This window comes from Centrocercus urophasianus, unplaced genomic scaffold (genome assembly GCF_019232065.1).
Source record: "Centrocercus urophasianus isolate 14NV4802_14NV808 unplaced genomic scaffold, USGS_Curo_1.0 seq_627, whole genome shotgun sequence".
Lineage (NCBI taxonomy): Eukaryota > Metazoa > Chordata > Aves > Galliformes > Phasianidae > Centrocercus > Centrocercus urophasianus.
Genome location: NW_024885230.1, coordinates 22,168 through 43,242, shown reverse-complemented (window position 1 = coordinate 43,242; position 21,075 = coordinate 22,168). Strand labels below are relative to the sequence as shown.

The following is a 21,075-nucleotide window of genomic DNA, read 5'->3' as shown; positions in this document are numbered from 1 at the left end:
TCTTGGGCGCGGGCGGCCATCTTGGAGGAGCCGCCATGCTGGGTGTGGCGAACGAGGGGCCGCCCGTGTCTGAGCGGGGGGTGGGCGCACGTGCCGGCTACAGCCGCGCTCCGCGAGGCGCTCCGTGCCGCGTCACCGAGCCGGTGTCACCGCTGCACCGTCACGGCGGAGCGTCGTGTCGATGTCGTCGTACCCTGGGCCGCCCTCGGCCCAGAGCCGTGCTGTGCCCGCAGGGAAACACGGCAGCGCATCCCGGGGCCGCGCCGTGCCCGACGCTCAGCCCGAGCCGCGGGGCGACGCGAGGGCAAAGCGCGGCCCGGCAGCGCCGCCCCACTGCTGCGGCACGGCGGGGATGGCGGGGCCGGGACGGGATGGGGGCGCGGCGCACGTGGCTGCCCGGGTGAAGCCGCGCCTCGTGAGCGGCTGTGGCCGGGCCCCGTGGCGCAGGGCGATGGCGGCCGTTGGATCGCGGTATCCCACGGCGCTGCTCCGGCTCAGTCTCACTTCCCTCCCGCCGGGGCCGCGTGCCACCCCTCAGGGCCCACAGGGCTGTTTTGCTCGTATCCAGGAAGCACCCAAACCCCTTGGCGGCGCGTGTCCCCCCTCCTTCCCTCTCTGCGGGGGGGCCGTTCGGCCCGCAGGCCCAAACCGGTTCCTCCAGGGCTCACGTTCCTCTGTTTCCCTCGTTGCGGGCGCCCTCGGGGACCTGGCGGCTCCTCATTGCTTTCCAGGGGGCTGAGAGCCAGAGCGCTGTATGGATGGAGCCCCGGGCAGTCCCCGAGGTGGGGTGCTCCCTGCACCACCCACAGCCAAGAGGTGATCTGAGAACTGCTGCTCACACAGACCAACTGCTGACTGTCCGCAGGGCAGGAGCCACCGGGGACCCCTGCCCGGGGGGTTGCAGCCCTCAGAGCCATTTGCTGGGGCTGGCAAAGCTGGGTTGGGGCTGACTCCCTCACTGTGGCCCAGCACGTGGTTGCACTGTCCCTGCCTGGCTCCTTGAAGCAGGGGCAGAGGGCTCCTGGAACAGCCCAGGGGGACTCGGAAGTGCAGAAAGAGCTTAGGACAGACACGACATCCCCGATGGCTGTCTGGCTGCGTGCTCAGCGGGAGTGATCGTGTCATTCCAAAGCTGTCTCTCTCCAAGGGCCGGATCCTGCTCTCCCGCTGCCCATCAGCACTGGGCTGCATGGGCAGGTGGTGGCACACAGCTGGTGCAGCATTCTGTGACCCAATGTGGGCAGCCACATCCCCGCAGCCAGCCAGGGCCCCGCAGCCAGGCGGCTCATCCCCAGGAAGCAAGCTGCTGTCTTTAGGAGCATGAGAACATGGGGAACCCCCGGCTGTGGTGCGTGGGGCTGAGCCACGATGCTGCCTGCTGTGCCCCATCGCGCAGGGCCCGGAGCAGCGGCTCCGTTCCAGTGCACGGCAGCGGCGGCTGAGGCGGAGGCGCGGGTAACGAAATCCCAGGGCAGCTGGGCGCAGCGGGGACAGCTGCTTTTGGGATTCCGTTGCCCGTGCCGGCGCTGCAGAGGGACGGACACAGGGGCCGTTGCTGCCCACCTACAGGACGAGGGAGAGAGGGCGACTTACCCGGGTGCCGTGGGGAGGGCCGTGAGGAAATGGCTCCCAGCAAAGCCCCGGTGGGGCTATGGCGTGTGGTGCCACCGGAGCAGCCCCGGAAACCCGAGCTGGCCCCGAGGGAGGACACCTGCGCTGGGGGTGCCGGAGATGGGCACGGCGCAGCCCCCGCTGCTGCCCGCTCTGTGTCACCGCTCAGTGCGGAGCGCCCGGGGAATCGAAACCGTGCGCTGCCAAGCGGGGAATCCCACCCGGGGTGCGTGAGGCCCCGCGGCAGAGCGGATCGGTGACCGACAGCGGCACAGCTCGTGGCACCTGCCCGGGGCTGGCACAGTGTGGGTCTCCCTCCGAGTCACCCAATGCCCCCGTCCCCCGCTGAGCCCAAACAGAGGAGGGAACCGTGGAGCCCGCGGCAGTGCGCGGTCAGCGCCGCGGGGGCGATGCGGGGTTCCCCCAGCCCACGCGTGGGCACGGCTCTGCTCGCACGGCTGCAGCCCGGCGGCACTGCCCCGTTCCTGCGATCCCGCGGCCCCGTGGCGAAGAGCCGCGGATTTTCGGCCGCCCACGAGGGACCACCGCGGGGCCGCCCCGACGCCGCTCACCTCCGCACGGCGGCAGCCGCAGCTCCGGCGCGGCCGCTCCGTGGTGTCCCCGGCGGCGCGGGGCTCGGGGACCCCCGGACAGAGCAGGACTCCGCGTCCACCCCTTCGCGGCGGTGCCGCCCGCTTCCCCTTCCCGACGCTGCCGGTTTCGCTTTTGCTCCGCAGCCGGGGCCAAAGCCCGCCCCGGGCGGACCCAGCACCAGCAGAGCCTCTAGCCGCTCCGGGAACCCCCCGCAGCTCGGCGCGGGGCAGACCCCGCGGGACCCCGACCCACGCCGCGGTGCGGGGCCACGCCGCCACCGAGCCCTCCGCGTGCGCCCTCCGCGTCCCTCCACCCCGGCTCGGGGCGCACCGAGCGCGCCCCGCAGGTGCCGGTCGCATCGGATGGAGCGGGGCACGGTCCCGCCGCCCTCGCGCCGCCTCCGCGAGCTCCCCGCGGCCCCGAACCCGCGCGTGGAGCCGGGGTGCGTCGGCAGCATCGGCGGCGGCCGCGAGGGGGCGCCCTGCAGGGCTGCGCGACGCTTCCGGGAGCGGCGGAGCCATGGCGGCGGCGGCGCTGCGGCGGTTGGGCCGTGCGGTTCCGCGGGTCATCACAGGGTGCGGGGTGGTGCGGGCCGTGGGGCTCCGTGGGCGGGGGGGGGTCCCGGCACGGGCACACCGGACTGAGCCGCCGGTCCCGTAGGGCGCCGCGCCGTGGGCACCGCCTGACGCCGTCGGACGACGAGATGTACCAGCGGACGCGGGTGACGGTGCTGCAGCCCGAGAGCCCCAACACCGCCTTCATCGAGGGCTACAGCAGCCGCGGGTTCAGCATCAGCGGCACCGTGGTGGTCGGCCCGTGTGCCGTGCTGCCCCGCGCCATCCTCCAGTGGAACGTGAGTGCGGGAGCGGGCAGGGATGGGTTGGGGGCCGGGCCGCCCCGCTGAGCGCCGCGCTGTGCTTGCAGGTCGGATCACACCGAGACATCTCGCTGCAGAGCCTGTCGCTGTTCCGCCTGCTGGAGCCGCGGATAGGTACGGCACGACACGGGGCGGAGATGGGGATGGGACCCCCGCTCGGGGCTTCCTCCGGGCACCGCGGCGGCGCAGGAGCCTGCCTGCCTCTGTGCCACCTCTGCGCCTCGTTGCAGAGATCCTGGTTCTGGGCACGGGGGACAGAGTAGAGCAGCTCCATCCCGCCGTGCTGAGGCAGATGCGGCTCTGCGGGATCGCCGTGGAGGTGCAGGACACGGTGAGGAGGGGTCCCGCCCCGTGGCCGCCGTCCCTCTCCACGCAGTGACCCGTTGCACCGTCCCTCTCCTTTCGCAGCCCAACGCGTGTGCCACCTTCAACTTCCTGACAAGCGAGAAGCGCCTGACAGCCGCCGGCCTCATCCCCCCGCGGGGCACCTACACGGAGCTCCCGGCGCTGCCCTTTGCCACGGACTGAGTGCCTCTGTCCTCTCCCACCAGCAACCCCCGGGCTGCCCCACACCGAGCGCCGGGCGGAGAAACGCTGCAGGATGGGCAGTCGGAGCCCAGCTGCTGGCTGAGTGCTGCCTCTCGGCTGTGGAGCACTGTACGGCCGTGCTTGGGGGCTGCACAAGGAGAATACACATAAATCAGAAGTACAAAGCAATTACAGAGTGGTTAACCATCAGCAAAGGTGGGCTGTGATGAGCTATTAGGCTTGGTGTGCTCACCGCCCTGCAGAGCTGGCCAGGGGCTGTGGATCGAGGGCAGCAGCTCCTTGGGTTAGGTGTGAGGTGTCAGGGCTGCCTCCTGGCAGCAGCACCTCACCTGCCCCGGGCCCTGCTCTGGGGTTTGTGGCTCCCTGCTGAGCCCTGAGCTGCTGCAGGACGCTGTGGTGCTCGCCCTCCTCCCTGCAGGTGAATGGGTGCTTGGCTGCCATGTAATTCCAGGTTCTGGTTTTAGCATATGCAAATCTAATTCAACATGACCTGCTACAGAGGTGTGCTTTCAGGCAGCGTTAGCAACAGAAGCGCTGTTGTTCACTACACACCTATATGCAGGAGCAGTGCTCATCTTTAGCTGGGGGCAGGGTGTTGATCTAGGTGTAAAATACCTCCAGCACCCAGTGCTGTGCTGCAAGCTATCCTGACCAGGCAAGGGTTGTTTCTGTGGGCAGTCATGCAGAAAAGCAAACTTCTGCAGCATTCATAAGCCCACAAGCTGTTGTTTGATTGTGAGCCCGTGTTTGAGTTCATTGTCCACGTGCCTTCCAGGAAACCAGTGGCTCGTTACGCCCCTGTAAGCACTCCAGTGCCGCAGGCTCCCATGGCAGCCTCCAGCCTGGGCTGCTGCTTGGGGTGCAGGCAGAGTGCCTGCAGGTGGGAGGTGTTCTGGGATGTTTAGGGGAGGCCACAGAGAGGAGAAATACTGTGTTGTGGAGAACACCAAGCATGCAAACACAGGGCAGCTCAGTGTGCTTGCTCAGGTGCATGCCTGTCTGCATACATGTGCACGAGCACCTACATGTTTGTCGCTGCACCAGCAAACTGCTGCCTGGCTGCTAGCTCTGGCAGCTCCTCACAGTGGCCGATGGTGATACACATTTGTTTTTCCTGCCCAGGGGCCACTCATTTTCTGCTCGAGCCAGATTGGTTTGCTCACACGAGCTACCTCAGCCATAAAGCACTCACTGAAGGGGCTGTCCCTTCCCCATTTTTCCCGACACACCGGTCCTTTTGGGGCCATCACAGCTCCCCTGGCGGCCGTGTAACATGGTGTAAGATCCAGCGCCTCAGTAAAACTCTGCTGGAGCTGTGATAGGCCCCAGGACTTCCAAACACTTTATTTTTTTTTTTAATTTAAAAAAAAAAAAGCAAAACAAAACATTTCCGCACTCTGCTCCCTTCCTCTGTCTTCACCTCTTCTGCTCAGCCCCCGTTCCTGCACTCTTGAAAACATGCAGGCAGAGGACAGCAGCAAAAGATGAGAATAAGAGGGCAGGAGAGAGGGAAGGGCTGACTGGACACACCAACTACACATCTTTTCCTCTTTTATTGTAAAACACAGCCAACACATACGAGGCTTCAGGCACCAGCCCAGGAGCACGGTTCCTGGGTGGCTCGTGGACCCTCGAAGGTGGGGATAAAGCAGCCAACAGATACAGGGAGCTCCAGGCAGCCCACAGAGAAATGGCACTTCTGCAGCAAGAGCAGCTCCCATCGGGGGTAGCGTGAGGCCAAGTGGCACAACAACAGACACAGAGGGGCCTCTTTCAGAAGAGACGTTTCTCATACCTGCGAGGACAAAAGCAGAACGGCCCTTTTACTGACGCATCTGACCACAGAAAGGGGCCACAAAGCAGCTAGGAGCAGCTGCCAGCCAGGAGCACTTACGAATGGAGGCCGTGAACCCCTCCTTCCACCTGGGCAGATGTTGTCCTCTTCTCAAACTTCAGCTCTCCCGAGTACATCATGGCTCTGAGGAGGAAGGACAGGAAGTCACGTGCCAGCCAGAGCCCAGGGCAGAGTGCTCTGACGAGTTCAGCCAGAGCAGCTGGGATGAGGCAGGCAGCGATTCCTTCAGCTGCGCTCCTCAGAGCCAGGTAACCCCGCGATGCTTCAGGCCCAGCCAACAAGTTCACGAGAAGCCACGCTCCTGCACCTCTGGAGCTGGCAGATGTACCACCCAGTGCCTAATGGAGACAAGGGCTACAGCAAGGCAGCAGTTTGGGCACAGCCTGCCCGGAGACCCCAAAGGGCAGCACCGTGGCCTAACCCAAGCACAAGTGCAGGTGAGCACTCACCGGACTTGGGTCAGGCTCTTGGCACCAATATCCTGACAGGAATGCTGGATCCCAGCAATCAGGTATGGAATGAACTTGTGGATAGAGCCTTTGTCCTGCACTGCACCAGAGACCCCCTGGGCCACTTTGATTTTGTCTGTCTCACTGCATGGGAGCAGAAACAAGAAAATCTGTGAATCAGAGATCTCAAGAACTTGATCTGCTGCCCCAAAGCACCATCTCTTACCTGAAATACCGGTTCTGGCTACCCAAGTTCTTGTCCATGGCATCTAGTGAGCCCATGCCACGGTATTTCTTCAGCCTAATTCCATCCGAGAAGAAGTACTCGCCTGGGGCCTCCGTGGTGGCAGCCAGGAGAGAGCCCATCATCACTAGTGCAAGAGATCACCAAGGGCAGCAGGTCAGCAGCAGGAAGGCTGCGGCTGCCAAAATCCTCAGTGACAGCACGCAGCTCCTAAACCGTGCTGGTCCCTTGTGCTCACAGCCTCCTGCTCTTGTGCCAAGTCTGATGCCATATGGAGCCTCCTATGGCACCCCGTGCACAACTCAGCTGCTCTGTGCTCTGCTCACCTGTGGAAGCACCGAGTGCGAGGGCCTTGGCGATGTGTCCAACTGTCTGAATCCCTCCGTCTGCAATCACCGGGACGCCAAACCTCCTGGCATATTCGGACACCTTGTACACAGCCGTGGCCTGGGGGCGGCCGCATGCCAGCACTACAGGTGGGGAGAAAGCAGGAAGAGAGTCAGCTCCCACACAGCACCTCTTCCCCACCCCAGCAGGCCCTGTAGGCTTCCAGCACACACATGCCCCAGTGCTCAGGAACCCACAAATCCCTGGGGGCTCCTTCCCTGGGCCGAGTTTCAAAAGAGCACACGTCTGGGAGATACCTGCTGGGACATCCTCGCGGCCCTCAGCTCTGCAGGCTGGGGATGATCTTGGGACTGGGCCCTTTGATGGAACGCCTGGGATGAGCCAAGGCTTGAGGCTCATAGAGGGTGGACAGGGAGCTTGGGAAGGAAGCGGAGTGGACTGCAAATGCTCCTCTCTTGAGCACCCCTAGCATGGGCCATGTCCCACCGCTCGCCCCTTTCTAGCAGTGCCAGACCCCTTCTCTGTATACCCAGCAGCTGCCCACTGTGCCTCCTGCATGCAGAGGCAGCTGGCTGGGAGACAGTCAATATGCGTAGCTATGTATAGATATATTGTTAGATACACACACGCCTGCACACACACACACACACACACACACAAACATGCAGCAGTGGAAAAGGAAGTGGGCAGGATGATCAGATGGCTCACAGGAAATAATTTCTGTTCCTGCCCTGCAACGCAGCCAGAATTCTGTCACTTTTAGCTGCCCCACAGGAGGGAAGTTATTAGCTCCAGATTTACCTGCACTTCCCAGTTGCTAGCAGTTAGAGGCTTCCCTCTGAGCTTGGAAGGCTTGAGGGAAGATCAGCACAGGGCATGTCTTGTAACACATTTGTCAGGCATGCAAGTATGCCAATAAGCTTCTTTCACCAAGACTTCCCCACAATTAACCGGAAGCCTTTTCGCCAATCACAGTTAGTCTGATACAGCAGATAAGATTATGGACATGCAGGATTAGTACTTCAGAGTGCAAACTCCAGGTGTGGTTTAGCCTGCTGGCAGCAGCACTGGCAGCACACCTCCCTGGCAGATCTGCCAAGGCCGAGAGGCTGTGATCGCTCTGTTCCCAGGGCTCAGCAGCAGCTGCTGAGAGAGGGAAGCCAGGTAGAGGTCATGAAAGAACTGATTTGAACGGAACAAAACTCTGCATTAAGCCAGGGCTCAGCCAGCCAGGGAGGTCTGCCAGGTCCAACATGAACGCCGTCAGTCTTAAAGAGGTGGTCTCACTTGGTAGCACGCCGCTAAAGGCCACATTGAGGCTGCAAGGGAAGAGCTCAATGGAGAGAAGCAAGTCATTTGGGAGGGCCTAAAGCCTGACACCTACAAGATCGTGCCAGGAAAAAGGGCCTGCAAAAACTTCCCACCAGCAGAGACCAGCCCTTTAAGGAACCACTTGGCTCGGGGCTCCTGGGAGCATCACGCCGTTCCCAATGTCCCAGAGCCCAGCACCACAGATTCCAAGTGCAAGGCTTCCAAAGCAGGGTTCAGAGCACACACACACCAAGTAGTCAGGGTGAGGGTTTGTCTTTTTAGTGTTTCTGCAAAAGGTGGCCCTAAAAAGATCAACCGCTAGAGAAAACCTTCCAGGATCTTCAACAGAAACCTCTTTCCCATCGAGATGTTTCAAAACAGAAAGGGCAAAAACCAAGGGTTACCATGGCTGTCTGCTCAATCCAGTAGTATCAGAGAAGTACAGAGCCAAGCTGCACCCTGTGCTGGGCAGGAGTGAGCCCCTTCTCTCCCCACAAGAATCAGGCATTAGTGGGGAGAGACGTGCTTCTGGTACACAGCTGTAACATGCTGTTACGTCCCTTTGTAACCCTGGGGGAGTCAGCTTCAAGTCAAGCTCAGCCAGTGCATAACTTCCCCACAGCCAGGCCCAGATTTGGAGCAGGACTGAGGACTGCTCAGGGATCATCTCCCAGGGTTGGACTACCAGGTGCTTGCCTGGCTAGGGATCCAGCCAGGAGGCTCAGCCAGGCTCCTGAACTGGCTTTTGGCCTGAATGCCCCTTGTTTTGACAGTTCAGACCCTGCTTTAGGAATTCAGAAAGGCTTCTCCGCTTCAATTTCAGATTCAAAACCAGTATCCAAAGCCACAAAACCCCAAGTGCATCTACAGCTAAATTATTCTCAAACAAGCAGTAGGGCCATGTGCAGCCAAATAAGGGTCCTGCTTCAAGACACATAATCAGGGTTGGGAACAGGGCAAGTGACTTACTATAGGTGCCCGTGACAGTAGAAGGGCATTTGGGGCTGTGGGACTTTAGGTCTGGAGGGATCTTTGGAGCAGCTAAACAAAAACAAACACATATATTTTAGAGACAGAAGAACAGCAGCAGAACAAAGGACCCCAGCAGTGACCTGCTACTAGGCAGAGCATACGGTGTGGGACAGAGCTGACCTTGCAAATCCTGCCTACTCTGAGCCAAGCCACAAGCCAGTTCCAAGCCAGCCAGGCTGGCTGTGCACAGTGCGTGCTCACCCTACCCCAGCAGTCATCCAGGAAGGTAAACCCATCAATCCCCAGAACCATAGTTCTTGCCATAACTGGGCCAAAAGCCTGGGGAGCTGTGCTTAAAGAGCTCAGCAACCCTGTCTGCTGCACAAAGTGGCATGTTCTAGCTCTGCTCTGCTCCTTCCCCCAAGCCAGCACCCGACCTGACCTCCTGCAGCACCCCCAGAGATGTTCACCACGCTGCAGAGCAGTGTGCCTTGCTCAGTTCTCTGCCTTGGTGCAGAGCAGGACACGCACATCTCAGTTCCGCTCCTGCTGTGGGAGCATCAGCCCAATGCTGGCTGTGAGGCACAGAATCCCCGCAGCCACAGCTCCCCAGCAGGCAAAGCAAAGACAGTCCAGGTCCAGGGCAGCTCAGATGTTCCACACTGGAACTGGCAGAGCACTAACACAACATCTCCATCTGTCTGCCATCTCCCACGGCAAGGACTGAGGAGCAGAGCAGAGAGGCTGTGCTCGCAGGCTGCAGTGCCACAGTGCCGCACCTCTGCACCTCGTCTGTCAGAATCAGAACATGAGGACTGAGCCTGGCCACAAAGCAGGCGTTAGGGACGCTCCCTCTGCGCCTCTTAGCTAAGGGTGACGCTGCCTCTGCCCAGCACAAGCTCCCTCTAACTGCAGAGACAACAGCCAGAAACCCTTCTTCAGCCTGGAAATTGCAGAAAGGCACGGAGCCCAGCAGACCAAAACTCAACCGCCACGCACACTAGTGCCAGAGGGAAAGGGAGCACGGGCAGCCTGGTGCATTAACCCACTGTCACTGCTGCTTCTGTCGGCACAGAACAAAGAGCAGGGAAGCCCCTCTCGCCGCAGGGCTGCCTGCCAAGCCCACCCTGCCCCACACCAGTGGCTCCCTTGGGCAAAGCCGCGCGTGCCACACCTGCTCTACTCAGTCTCAGTCAGTACTGGGAAATGCCTTTGCTGCTGCTGCAACCTCAAAGGTTTGACCCCAGTGATGAGATGTCCTGGGCAAAGGAGGTGGAAGACTGCTTGCTGTGAGACACAGCTGTTACGATGGGAGAAGTTTGTCCCGGCTGCACTGCTTTTAGCAGAGTACCTCTACTGACCAGATGTCTTCAGTCTATTTGGGAGACAGCTGATCTCTCTCACCTTCCTGCGTGATGCAGATGGAGCCACTGCCCATCCCGACTCTCAGGGCATCGACCCCTGCGTCAATGAGGTTCTTGGCCTGAGCAGCGGTCACAACTGTGGGGAGCAGAAACTGGTTTGAAAAGAGAGAAGCAGATTTGTGCATGATGCTGCTCTGCCCTGGTCTTGCCCCTGTGGCTGCACACTTCCCCTACCCAGAGCTCCAGCTGGACACTTGTGCCAAAGCCACCTGCCCACTGCTACCTGCAAAAGCAGGAGTTAAGGATCCCAGCCATGCTCAGTAGATGAGATGACATTGGTTCACCAGGTCCTCATACCCAAGGGCCGAGGTAGCAGAGGACACTATGTAATGCCAAACACTCTCTGGGCCACACCGAGCAGTGAGGGCAGAGCACAGGTTAAGAGCAGCACCAATAACACTCTAACCAGGTAACGACAGGGACTGCTGTACTTTGCAGTCAAAAGGCAGACAAAGTCCCCACTGGACTGTCAGATAAAGCAATATTCATTGTTATTAACCAAAAATTTGTGTGCAAAAGAGAATAATGCGTGATGGGCTGCCAAGTACTGCAGTGCACTGCGCTGCAGAACAAAGGTTTCAGAAATACTTGCAACAGTGGCAGCAGCAGGATACTGCTCAGCACCTGCAGATGGTGCTGCTCTGTTCCACAAGTCAGATGAAACCATTAAGTTCAAACATTTACCAACAGGTTCACTTCACATTGCTCTCAGACATGGGATTTAAATGACTAGTCCTGTGTAGGGCCAGGAGTTGGATTTGATGATCCTTGCAGGTCCCTTCTAACTCAGGCTATTCTATGATTCCATGATTTCATTCACGTCCTTGCAGCTCCCTCTATGTCTAAGGGAGCAAACATACTTTAGAAACAAGAACTCTTCAACACATGCCTACCATTTCCTCCAATAACTTGTAGGCTGGGGTATTTCTCCTTAATATATTTAATCATATTGATCTGGAAGATGGAGTTCCCCTGAGAGGAATCCTGCAACAAAAAGAAAAACAATTTCAACTGGAATTTCTGTAAAAGATTGTAAGTACAGCTCTGGAAGAAACTCAGATCTTCGCTCTGCTAACAGAGATCTCTGAGAACTTGCTAAGTAGGCAGAATAACACCCAAAGTGTGCACAGAACCAGAGCAGTAACATACCTCCCTGTGCAAGGCAGTTTATCATAAAGTCATCATTAATATCCTTCCCACTTCAATCCCACAGCTCCCCTACTTATCACCAGTAGGCAACAAGCAGCACATCTGGCTGCAAATAAGAACCAGCTGCTCTACCAACAGGACACGGTTTGCCTTGTTTCAGACTGCAGGTGAAACAGAAAGGCAGGAAGCATGCATCTCTCTCTATTATGCAGCAGAACAGCCCAAATACCAGATGTCAACCACCTCACGATCAGGCCATGCTGACCGTCAGTGACCCAGGCACCTGGCAGTGCTGGTTAAACATTTCCAGCTGCAGCACAGCTCAGCCATGCCCTCAGAGCACAGCAGACTTGCAGGCTAACAATCAATGAGAAAAAAACCTGGAAACACCAGCACTGACCATTGTGCCTGAAAGCTGTAAGAGCAGAGGTGGAGCACCTTGGCAGAATCTGCCATGCTCCTGTTCCACTGCCAGGGGATCTTCAGATCAGATCTCACCCACCCCAGTCTCTCCAGCCTGCAGCAGCTCACCAGCACAACTGCATCCACACCAGCCTGCACAAGGAGGTCCAGCCGGTACTTGTCGTCTTCGTGTGTCCCGATAGCAGCACCACACAGCAGCTGCTTCTTGGAGTCCTTAGAAGCCAGAGGGTAGTCGCGGTTCTTCTTGAGATCGGTGCGGGCAATTATTGCCACCAGCTCGTCATCCTCGTTAACAATTGGCAGCTTGCCTTGAGAGAAACAGAGAACATTCCTGCAGACAGACAGCAGCCTGGAGCCACGTGGCAGGGCAGCAGCAGAAGGCCCTGGTACAAGGTGCTGACCCAGAGCTGCATTATCAAACCTGTCTTGGCTTACAACAGATACCCCCTGCTTCCTGGCAATGTGGCTAGCACAACCAATGATAAGGCAAACATCCAGAGTATGTAAACAGGCTGCTCAGTATCAACTTCCCTCCTTCCTCCTCCTCTCTGGTGCCCGGGTGCAGGAACACCCATTAACAGGGTGATCATGGCCATCAGCATTATCAAAGCTCAGCTGCTGGGCTGCCAGCATGCACTGATACCAGCAGTGGCACTGGGATCACATCTATAAAATCAAGCAGCAGCAAGCCCTAAGTGGGACTGAGGCCAGAACTGCAGCTGGATAGCAAACCCCACTATTTCCTTCCCAGGGACCAGGGATATTTTCCACCATCAGCTGCTTCCTCAGAGGAGCGAGTGGTTCATGTTCTTTTAAGTACAGTCTGAGTCTGGATTACAGCTACTGAACTTGACCTGACCTGCAGAGGGCCCAAATGATGAAAAATCTGTGTAACAGAGAATTCTAGGAGTTCAAGTCAAACTATCAAACCCTAAAGGAGCTGAACTGGTTGCCAAAACACAAAGGCCAGGATACAAAACAGAAAAGGTGTGGCAGGACAGCCAGGCACTCTCCTGGTTGCCAAGAATCCCCCAGCTTCAAACAGATCTGGGATGAACACACGTCAACTCCACATCCTGGCACAGGGCTCAGGGCACTCTCCCTGCTGTCCTCCCCTTGTGGCACGTGGCCTTTCCATGGTCCACCCACTCACAGATGATCTGCTCACATTCCCCCCCTGCTCCTCCCAGACCTGCGCTCCCACCGCTCTGTTGCATCACAGACATTCACATGTACCTTTTTTACTTCTTTGCAGAATTTCATTTGCTTCTTTCAACATGACACCATCTGGGGCCACTACCAGATCCTCCCGCTTTGTCATGATCTGGTGGGAGGGAGAAGACAGAAAGTCATCAGAACTCCTTCGCACGGATCTGAAAATACTGAGCCCTTTTGCCCACGTTAAATGCTCCACAGCGCAGTGGGAGTGCTCTGCAGACAAAGGATCCCACAGCACAGCAACACACCTCCAGCAACACCCAGGAACAGCCTCCAATGCTCCCCATGAGAGCAGCAGCCAGATGGGATCTGTCACTCAGCCCCCAAACCCATCGGTGCAGTGAATACAAGAGTTGGCAGAGGGCCTCAGCAAGCCAAGGGAGAGCACCTGCAAGCAACAACTCTCAGGTGACCCTCAATAAGATGTCACCCAAACCAACAGCCTCCTCTTTAAGGGCACAGGCAAATAAGGGCTGGAGATGCTTCCAGAACTGCTTGCTGCTCTGGCAGAAATGCTGTGTCCAGCCCTGCGTGCAGCCAGCAGCCCCAGCACACAGCTCTGCGAGGGCTCTGCTCAGAATAGCGAGCTGCTGGGAAGGTCACTGGGGCAAAGGAGTCACTCGAATCCAAACAAACACGTTCACCCACACTCACTATGACAAACAAACATCAAAACACAGCAGCAGAAAAGCAAGGGGCAACGGGCACAGCTGGAACGCAGGCATATTTGATGCGGGATATGGAAAACAGCTTTCACCGTGACTGTGGCCAAACACCAGAAGAGCAGCTGAGAAGCAGTCAGACCTCCGTCCCTTGGAGACAGACAGCCCCGAGCAACCTGCAGCAGCTGAACAACAAGCAGAGGGCTGGGGAGACCACCCGGCCCCTTCCCACCCCAGTGATCCCAAAGTTCAGATGTGATGTTCTCACAAAAGGTTACTCGGGAAGGCCAGGTAAAGCTGAAAAGGAAGACTGAACCTCGAGGAAGGTCAATTAGTTGCATGCGAAAGAAATGATAAAATACTTTAGCTATTCATACCATAAGAACAGACATTTTGCATCAGGGAGGATATTCACCCTGCCTACATCCACCTAAAATCCTGTCTCTGACAAAATCCACCTCTCAGAAAAAGCCCGAAACATCACAGAAGCATCCTGTGGGACCCACAAGAGACCACTGTGTTTATCTGATAGCAACAAATGGGCTGGCAAGACCACTGCTGGGCCGCAAACATGGCAAGATCTAGGAGATCATTCATTGCCTTCACCAACAGCAGTGAGCTTCCAACTGCACAGTGCTCAATGAGCCACACAAAGCATAAGCAGAGGTTCTCTTCAGGTTCTTCTGAATGGGTCAGCATTGCATCAAAGGGCCATGCACGCTTTTAGAGTCTGCTCCTGTTGCAGGACTCTTGTTACGGGTATTTATAGGAGATTTAAAAGCTAACAAGGATGAGCATGTGACAACAAGTTTGTTCACCAAGAGCTAATAATAGTCCTGAGCCAAGAGCAGCGGATGGCCCCGAGGCACCGCTGGTGTAACCCACCGTGGTGTACAGTTACACAGCTCAAGTGACACAAACAGCCAACCTAACAGGAATCAACACCAGCATTGCAGAGAATGTGTTCCTGCAAGAAGGGAGTTTGAGAGTGCAGCGTTATAAAAGGCAACTTATTCATCTTCATGCTGAGAGTGTTATTCTAAAAAAGTGAGTAGCCAAGATGAGGCGTGAAGAGAAAGGCAGGCCAGGAAAGGAAGGCTGGCAGCCTTGCTGGGCACAGTTGTTGCAACCCCAGCCCACACCAGAATGGGACAGCAGCAGCAAGCAAGAACACTGGGAACTCCTGCACCAACGGAAAGCACCAGCTGCAGAGGATGGTTTCCACAATACAGAGGAAGTACATGGAGGAGATGCTCAGCCCTAGACAAGACTGACTTGGCAGAACTAACACAGAGCCTGCTACCTCCTTCTGACACAGCCTCTCACAGCCAAGCTCTGATCCCTCCCCTTTGCACAAGGGCTTCCTAGCATAACACATCTAGCAGGTGCTCACCTCGCCCAGGGGCAAGTCGTGCTCTGACTCCTTTAGGAAGTCGATGTCTCGAGATGAGATGATGCCAACCAGCTTGCCCCCCATCTTCCCATTGTCTGTAATGGGAATCCCACAGAATCCATGACGAGCTTTGGCTTCAAACACATCTCGCACTCTGTCGTTGGGGCTCAGCACTACAGGGTCTGTGATGAATCCTTGCTCGTATTTCTGAAAAGAGAGAGGCTCAGCAGATAGGCTGAGCAACACCTGGCAGACAGTGTCCAGGCACAAAGGTCTGCAGCCTCCCAGCCTGGCCAGATGCTCATCACCAGGATGCAAAACAGCACTAAAGCTCACTTACATCACATTAGATTTGAAGGAGTTCCCAGCCCGACCTCCTGGTTGAAATTAAGGGCAACATCCCCACCCACATTTTAAAACCCACACTGAGCTCGACATAATGTACAACAAAAGCAGGAGGTCTGTGCAGGCAACCACACCAACACCACCCCTCTGAAAAGATCCAGCACACACTGCAATCTCATCTTGCAGCTGCAGCTCCTCTCCCAGCTCTCCAGCAGGCTGGAAGGGCTCCAGACCTAAACCATCCTACAGGTCTGTATGGCCACGTGCAAGATGCTGCAATGCGTCGGGGCAACCCTTGCTCCACCACCCGCCCCAAACACTCTGCTGCTCACCTTCACCTTCCGCACCTCGTTGGCCTGGAACTCAGGGGTGCAGTTATGGTGGATGAAGCCGATTCCCCCTGTGAGCTGAAGACACAGGGGCAGATGAGAGCTGCAGGTGAAGCGGCATGGCCCTTCCCTAGGGGACCGACGGGTGGATGCAGAGAGGACCCTCCCTAGGGGACTGACAGATAGATGCAGAGAGGCCCTTCCCTATGGGACCGACAGGAGGATGTGCAGCGCTGCCTGGGGCACAGCAGCCTGGGGATGAGCACAGGATCGGCCCCTCCCCGCTGCTCTAGAGGGCGACGGGGCGAAGCAGATTGCTCGCAGGAGCTCCAGAGGGCTCTCCAGGTGCCCGAGAGGCCCACGCCATGCTGCCCCCAGCATCCCCCGGGGCGGCGGCGCGGCGCAGTGCGGGCAGGGCGGGCACTCACCGCCATAGCGATGGCCATGCCGGCCTCGGTCACCGTGTCCATGGGCGAGGAGACGAGCGGAGTCTTCAGGGTGATCCGCTTGGTCAGCGCCGAGGTCAGGTCCTGCGTGCCGGGAGAGCGGCGGTGAGCGGCGCGGGCCCCCCCCGGCCCCCATCCCGCCCCCCGGCACTCACCACCTGGTCCGCCGTGAAGTCGATATACCCGGGCAGGATGAGAAAATCGCTGCGGGAACGAAAAGGAGAGGCCTCAGCTCCGGGCCCGACGCCCGCCCCGCCGCCCCCCGCCTCGCGGCCCCGCTCCCTCACTTGTAGGTGAGCCCATCCCCGCAGCTGAAGAGCTGCTGCGCCGTCAGCCCGTCGTCGGGCACGTAGCCGGTGCCGCCGCTGATGAGGTAGTCCGCCATGCCGCCCCGCGCCGCCCGCTCCGCCCCGTCCGCACACGCGGTCCTACGGCGGCCGGCAGGGATCGCGTGGCACCGCCCCCACCGCAGCGGGAGCGCGGCCTGCCCGGCGTGACGTCACGTGATGTGACGTAACGCCGCGTGCCGTGACGTAACGCGGCGCGGGAAGCCGAGCTGCCCGGCTCACCCCGCCTGAAGCGGTCACTGCTGAGCACCGACGGGAGTCCGCCGAGCCCGCAGCGCTGCTCCCAGGGGTACGGCGTTATCTGCTCTGCTGGTCCCGTAACCGCAGGCGCCGGGCCAGAGGGAGAGCGGCTTGTGTGCCGTCCGTTAGAGGAGGGCTCGGAGCTGCTCGGAGCGCTGGAGCTCCTGCTCTGAAGGCAGGCTGAGGGAGCTGGGCTTCTGCAGCCGGGAGAAGAGAAGGCTTGCAGGGAGACCTCATTGTAGCCTTCCAGCACCCGAAGGGAGCTTACAAGCGGGAGGGGGACCGGCTTCTTACAGGGACACAGAGTGACAGGACAGTGGGGAATGGCTTTAAAATAGAAGAGGGGAGATTCAGGTCAGCTGTTAGGGAGAAATTCTGTATCAGAGGGCGGTGAGGCAGTGACCCAGAGCTGTGGGCGCCCATCCCTGGAGGTGCTCAAGGCCATGCGTGGGGCCCTGGGCAGCCTGAGCTGGGGGTGAGGGCAGCCAGCCCATGGCAGGGGGTGGGAGCTCTGTGGTCTTTAGAGCCCCTCCAACCTGAGCCCTTCTGTGATTCTGATTTTAAATAAAGGATGGTGCTAGCAAAGGTTTACTAAGCCTACCTAGGAGGCACCCGCTGATCTCAAGTGCTCCACTACAGCACAGGCACAGCCGTAAGTAGGTTAAGTCAGCCTCATGTTCCAAAAGAAATACCAGGCAAAGATGAATGGTTCTCAAAGAGACTACGACAAAGGCTGCAGGGAAAAACATTTTATTTCCAAGCAGATTACAAAGAGCAGAGAATATAAGAGTAAAATTAAATTAAAAAAATAGTTGAGTGCATCTCTTTAAAATGATTTGTAGTGTGAGTTACTCACGGGGCAAAGCTACTGGAGAGTTCTGAAGGTCACTTTGCAGGATGCCAATCACATGTGCTGTTTAGATCAGGGTCAACATGGGAGGGACAGACAAGACGTATTTTGCATATAGGCTGCACACTCATTATCAAGCAAGGCTCTGGGCTGCAACTGGACCCTGCCTTTCCAAGACATCCTCTCCACCTTGTTCTCTCCTGCAGCTCCCTCTTGAGATCTAGACACAGTTTATTGCTGCTGTAAGTGGATTCAATCTGCCTCCCCATCCCGATGAGCTCAAACAAGAACAGAGAAGCAGGCAAACTCGCTCCCATGCACGAGGTTATAGAGGGCATAAAGTGGCCACAGTGCTGAGAGCTGAGCTTCAGCCACACAACAGAAGGGGAGCGACAAGGAACACAGCAATCGCTGCACAGATTGGAGGCAGCATGCCTGTGAAACTTCTGGAAGAAAATTTAAGATGCTTGTTAGGGTAGGAAGATGCTCAACTTAGCACTGCCAGCAGTTGAGGAGGGTTGTTTCCTATGCATTGGCACGAGTGAGACAGAACAGGCTGAAACAGCTGGATAAGGTCCGTTCCCTGTAGTACTTGAGAGGAGCAGCTCCAGCAAGAAGATGGGAAGAAAAGTCCCATATAGGGTGGAAGACAGTTTATATCCCTCTTTAACAGTGATTTAAGAGCCCAAACACTAATTGCAAGTAAGTCACTATTAAAACTGGATGACAATGCAGTTCGGTTAGACTGTGCAGAGTCCATTAGCATCTAGCAGCACTCAGACCAGCAAGAAGATGAGCAACTGCAGTATCAGGAAGGCCTCCACTCCACCTGTGCTCAGAGAGCTCATTTCTGCCATTTCTGAAGCTGTTCTTATCACTGTGTGGGAGGCCTGAAGATGGCCTGAGTAGCCCTGATGCAGCAGAGAAAAAGACTTCATTTCTGCCCTAAGAGCAACAGTGCAGAAGTGGATTCTTACTTAGGGATCAGATTAAGTCTTTTTCATTGGCCCAAAGCAGGATCTACTTCAGACCTTGCCTGGTGTCTGAAACTAAGGAGATCTCTGAAGCAGCCATCAGCCAAGTGCCATTTTAGGCCACTCTTAGACCGTTCCTTTCACTCACCACTTGAGGCAAAGAACCTCTCTCTAGTCTGCTCTCTGCCGTTTCAGCCATTACCACTTAAATGAAATACTTGAAGTCTTGAAAGCAAATGAAAATCTAATGCTGCCACAGACAAGTGTGTAAGAGAGGCTACAGTGTTCTGTAAGAAAGCAACGCTATTAGTGTCAAGAGGTAGGACAATACACGAGTCTAATGTCAGCGTGAGGTGCCTCACAATAGTCAGTCATCCTCTGCCTTCTACAGTTCCTTTCATATCAGAGAGACAAGATGGGCATAATTCAAAACCAACAAGGCAGGGTCTTCTAGCTTGACTTCCTCAGCTTTAGTTATTTAAAGATCGATGCATTTTCAGCCTGTCTCAAACAAGACATAGGGCATGGAGAGTTCTCATTTAATATATACACGCATACAAGAGCTAGCAATTTGGCACTCTCAGAGCCTAGGTGGAATGCCCTTGAAGCAGCAAACAAGCTGGTTATAGGAAAGTGTTAAAAAGCTATTTTACATGTTTGACTGGGAACATCTCCCAGAACTCGGATAGCAACCCCAAGCCACAGCACTCTCCCGTGCTACTCTGTGCACGTCTTCCTATGAGCCCCTAAAAGGGAGCAGATCCTGTTCTTTACTATCAAAGAACGTAGTATTTATATTCTAGAAATACTGTACCTTTTAAACTAGCTCCAGAGAGCCAGACTAGAAGCCAGGCCCAGAGAAATAATCCTTAAGTCACAGTATATCGATTGTCTCTAAAAATAGGGAATGAATTAACACGGTGGACATTCTGATGAGATGGGACAGAACAGTACAGCAGCCCACTTCCCAGTCAGCAAGTTCATCTCATGTATGTCCAAACAATGAGAAGGTAATGGAAACACTTCAGTCTGTCAGAACACAGCCAATCACGAGGAGATCTCCAGAGCTAAGTATAGGCCAAGTTCCTCCACTCTTAGGCTGTATAGTCCAAGACCAAGGAGAACTCTTCTCTTACAAAGACTTTACATCACCATCCTGTGAAGGGCAGTAAGGAGAACACACTGTCTACTTTTTTTAGGTAATGTGGAATTTTGTTTCTCCTGAAACTTCAGCTGAATTATTTGTTCAGCCCTAACTTGAAATTGCCCTAATCTTTTAAGTTATTCCAGCTTCTGGCAATTTTTAGAGTAAGGTGACTTCCAAAGCCACTTAATGGAGTGGCTTGTACACTTAGCACCTGGCAGATGACTTGAATACCCACTGCATTTCTGATGGAGACGGAGAAAGCAGCAGGCTCACATGAGTGCAGGCATGCTGGAGCTAGTTTCACATGCAGTATTGCAGAGCACACACTGGGACTCGAGCACAAGCAGTCAGTCTGCAGTTCTCTCACATCACTGTGTCTCTCTTCTGAACATAGGGCAAGCTTCCCAGAAGAATGGGAAGTCTGCTCTGTGCAAGCCTGTGCAGCATCCTGAACAACAACCACCCCAACTGTTTGAAACAGTGGGAGCTGGTCCCTCACCACATCCTTAAATGCTTAAGTTAGGGCCAGTAACAACGGTATGGTAAAGGGATTATAGGCTTCTGACGGCTGAAATGGCACTAGCAGTCCTGACAGCTGCCCTACCAGGAGGCAGCTGCTGGCTCCCAAGGGCTGAATTCCACTGAAGGTGTAGCTGTCAACATGGCACACCACCCAGACACCATCTTCTCAACTCACCCACCGGGATGTGGACACCAACCCAATGTTATTTTCCCCTTGCATAACTCTGAGGTGGGAAACTAAGCTATAAGTCTATGTTAGAGTGCAGGTATCAGTAATAACAGTGAGTTGCTACCTCACCTCTCCGCGCTCACTTAAGCACAGAGTCCTGTACAGGGAACAAACTAATCATACCACCAATCCAAGCACATCTGCTTTCTCTGAACACTGTCAACATGAAGCATCAGAGGCTTGAAGTCTTGCTAGGCCCACACACCTCTACAAGGATCAAGAGCACAGAAGCAGACAACATTATTCCTATTCTCATCCTATGTGCAGATTTACACTGTGCGCAACCAACGGAGACGGCAAATCTTCCTTCTCAGTACAGACAAGTGTTGGCCAACAGAAGCTTCAAAAAAGTTGCTTGCCTGTAAACAAGTTCTTTTATTGTAATATATATATAAGTATATATCTATCTATGTATCTTGGAACAGGGAAGGGACATGAGATGGAAAAGCAGGGAAGACAAGTTCAAGAAACAGAGTCACCTCTCTGCATCCAAGAAGCTGGTGGCACAAATCACAAGCCTGGCTAGAGTGATCTCCCATTTCAAGCACAGTTGGCTATCCACTGGCT

At 56.2% G+C, this 21,075-nt stretch overlaps 2 protein-coding genes across 3 annotated transcripts; one reads left to right on the top strand and one right to left on the bottom strand.

The window, feature by feature from the left end:
• The first annotated feature begins 2,733 nt into the window (after window positions 1-2,733).
• NDUFAF3 (NADH:ubiquinone oxidoreductase complex assembly factor 3) lies at window positions 2,734-3,820 on the top strand. The gene is made up of 5 exons (XM_042836703.1): window positions 2,734-2,780; window positions 2,866-3,058; window positions 3,130-3,196; window positions 3,313-3,413; window positions 3,491-3,820. The coding sequence occupies exons 2-5, from the start codon at window positions 2,909-2,911 to the stop codon at window positions 3,608-3,610; spliced, it is 438 nt and encodes a 145-aa protein (XP_042692637.1). The 5' UTR covers window positions 2,734-2,780; window positions 2,866-2,908; the 3' UTR covers window positions 3,611-3,820.
• A 1,345-nt stretch (window positions 3,821-5,165) lies between these two features.
• On the bottom strand, window positions 5,166-16,593 carry IMPDH2 (inosine monophosphate dehydrogenase 2). Of its 2 annotated transcripts, XM_042836701.1 has the most exons (15): window positions 16,487-16,593; window positions 16,355-16,403; window positions 16,182-16,283; window positions 15,757-15,831; window positions 15,080-15,286; window positions 13,043-13,130; window positions 11,915-12,114; window positions 11,128-11,218; window positions 10,215-10,310; window positions 8,808-8,879; window positions 6,506-6,649; window positions 6,162-6,306; window positions 5,936-6,079; window positions 5,526-5,609; window positions 5,166-5,426 (listed from the first exon to the last, which is right to left on the bottom strand). In XM_042836701.1, the coding sequence occupies exons 1-15, from the start codon at window positions 16,582-16,584 to the stop codon at window positions 5,405-5,407; spliced, it is 1,617 nt and encodes a 538-aa protein (XP_042692635.1). In that variant the 5' UTR covers window positions 16,585-16,593; the 3' UTR covers window positions 5,166-5,404. The 2 variants fall into 2 exon arrangements, with proteins under 2 accessions (XP_042692635.1, XP_042692636.1); XM_042836702.1 differs by lacking the exon at window positions 8,808-8,879.
• Between the last annotated feature and the right edge of the window lie 4,482 nt (window positions 16,594-21,075).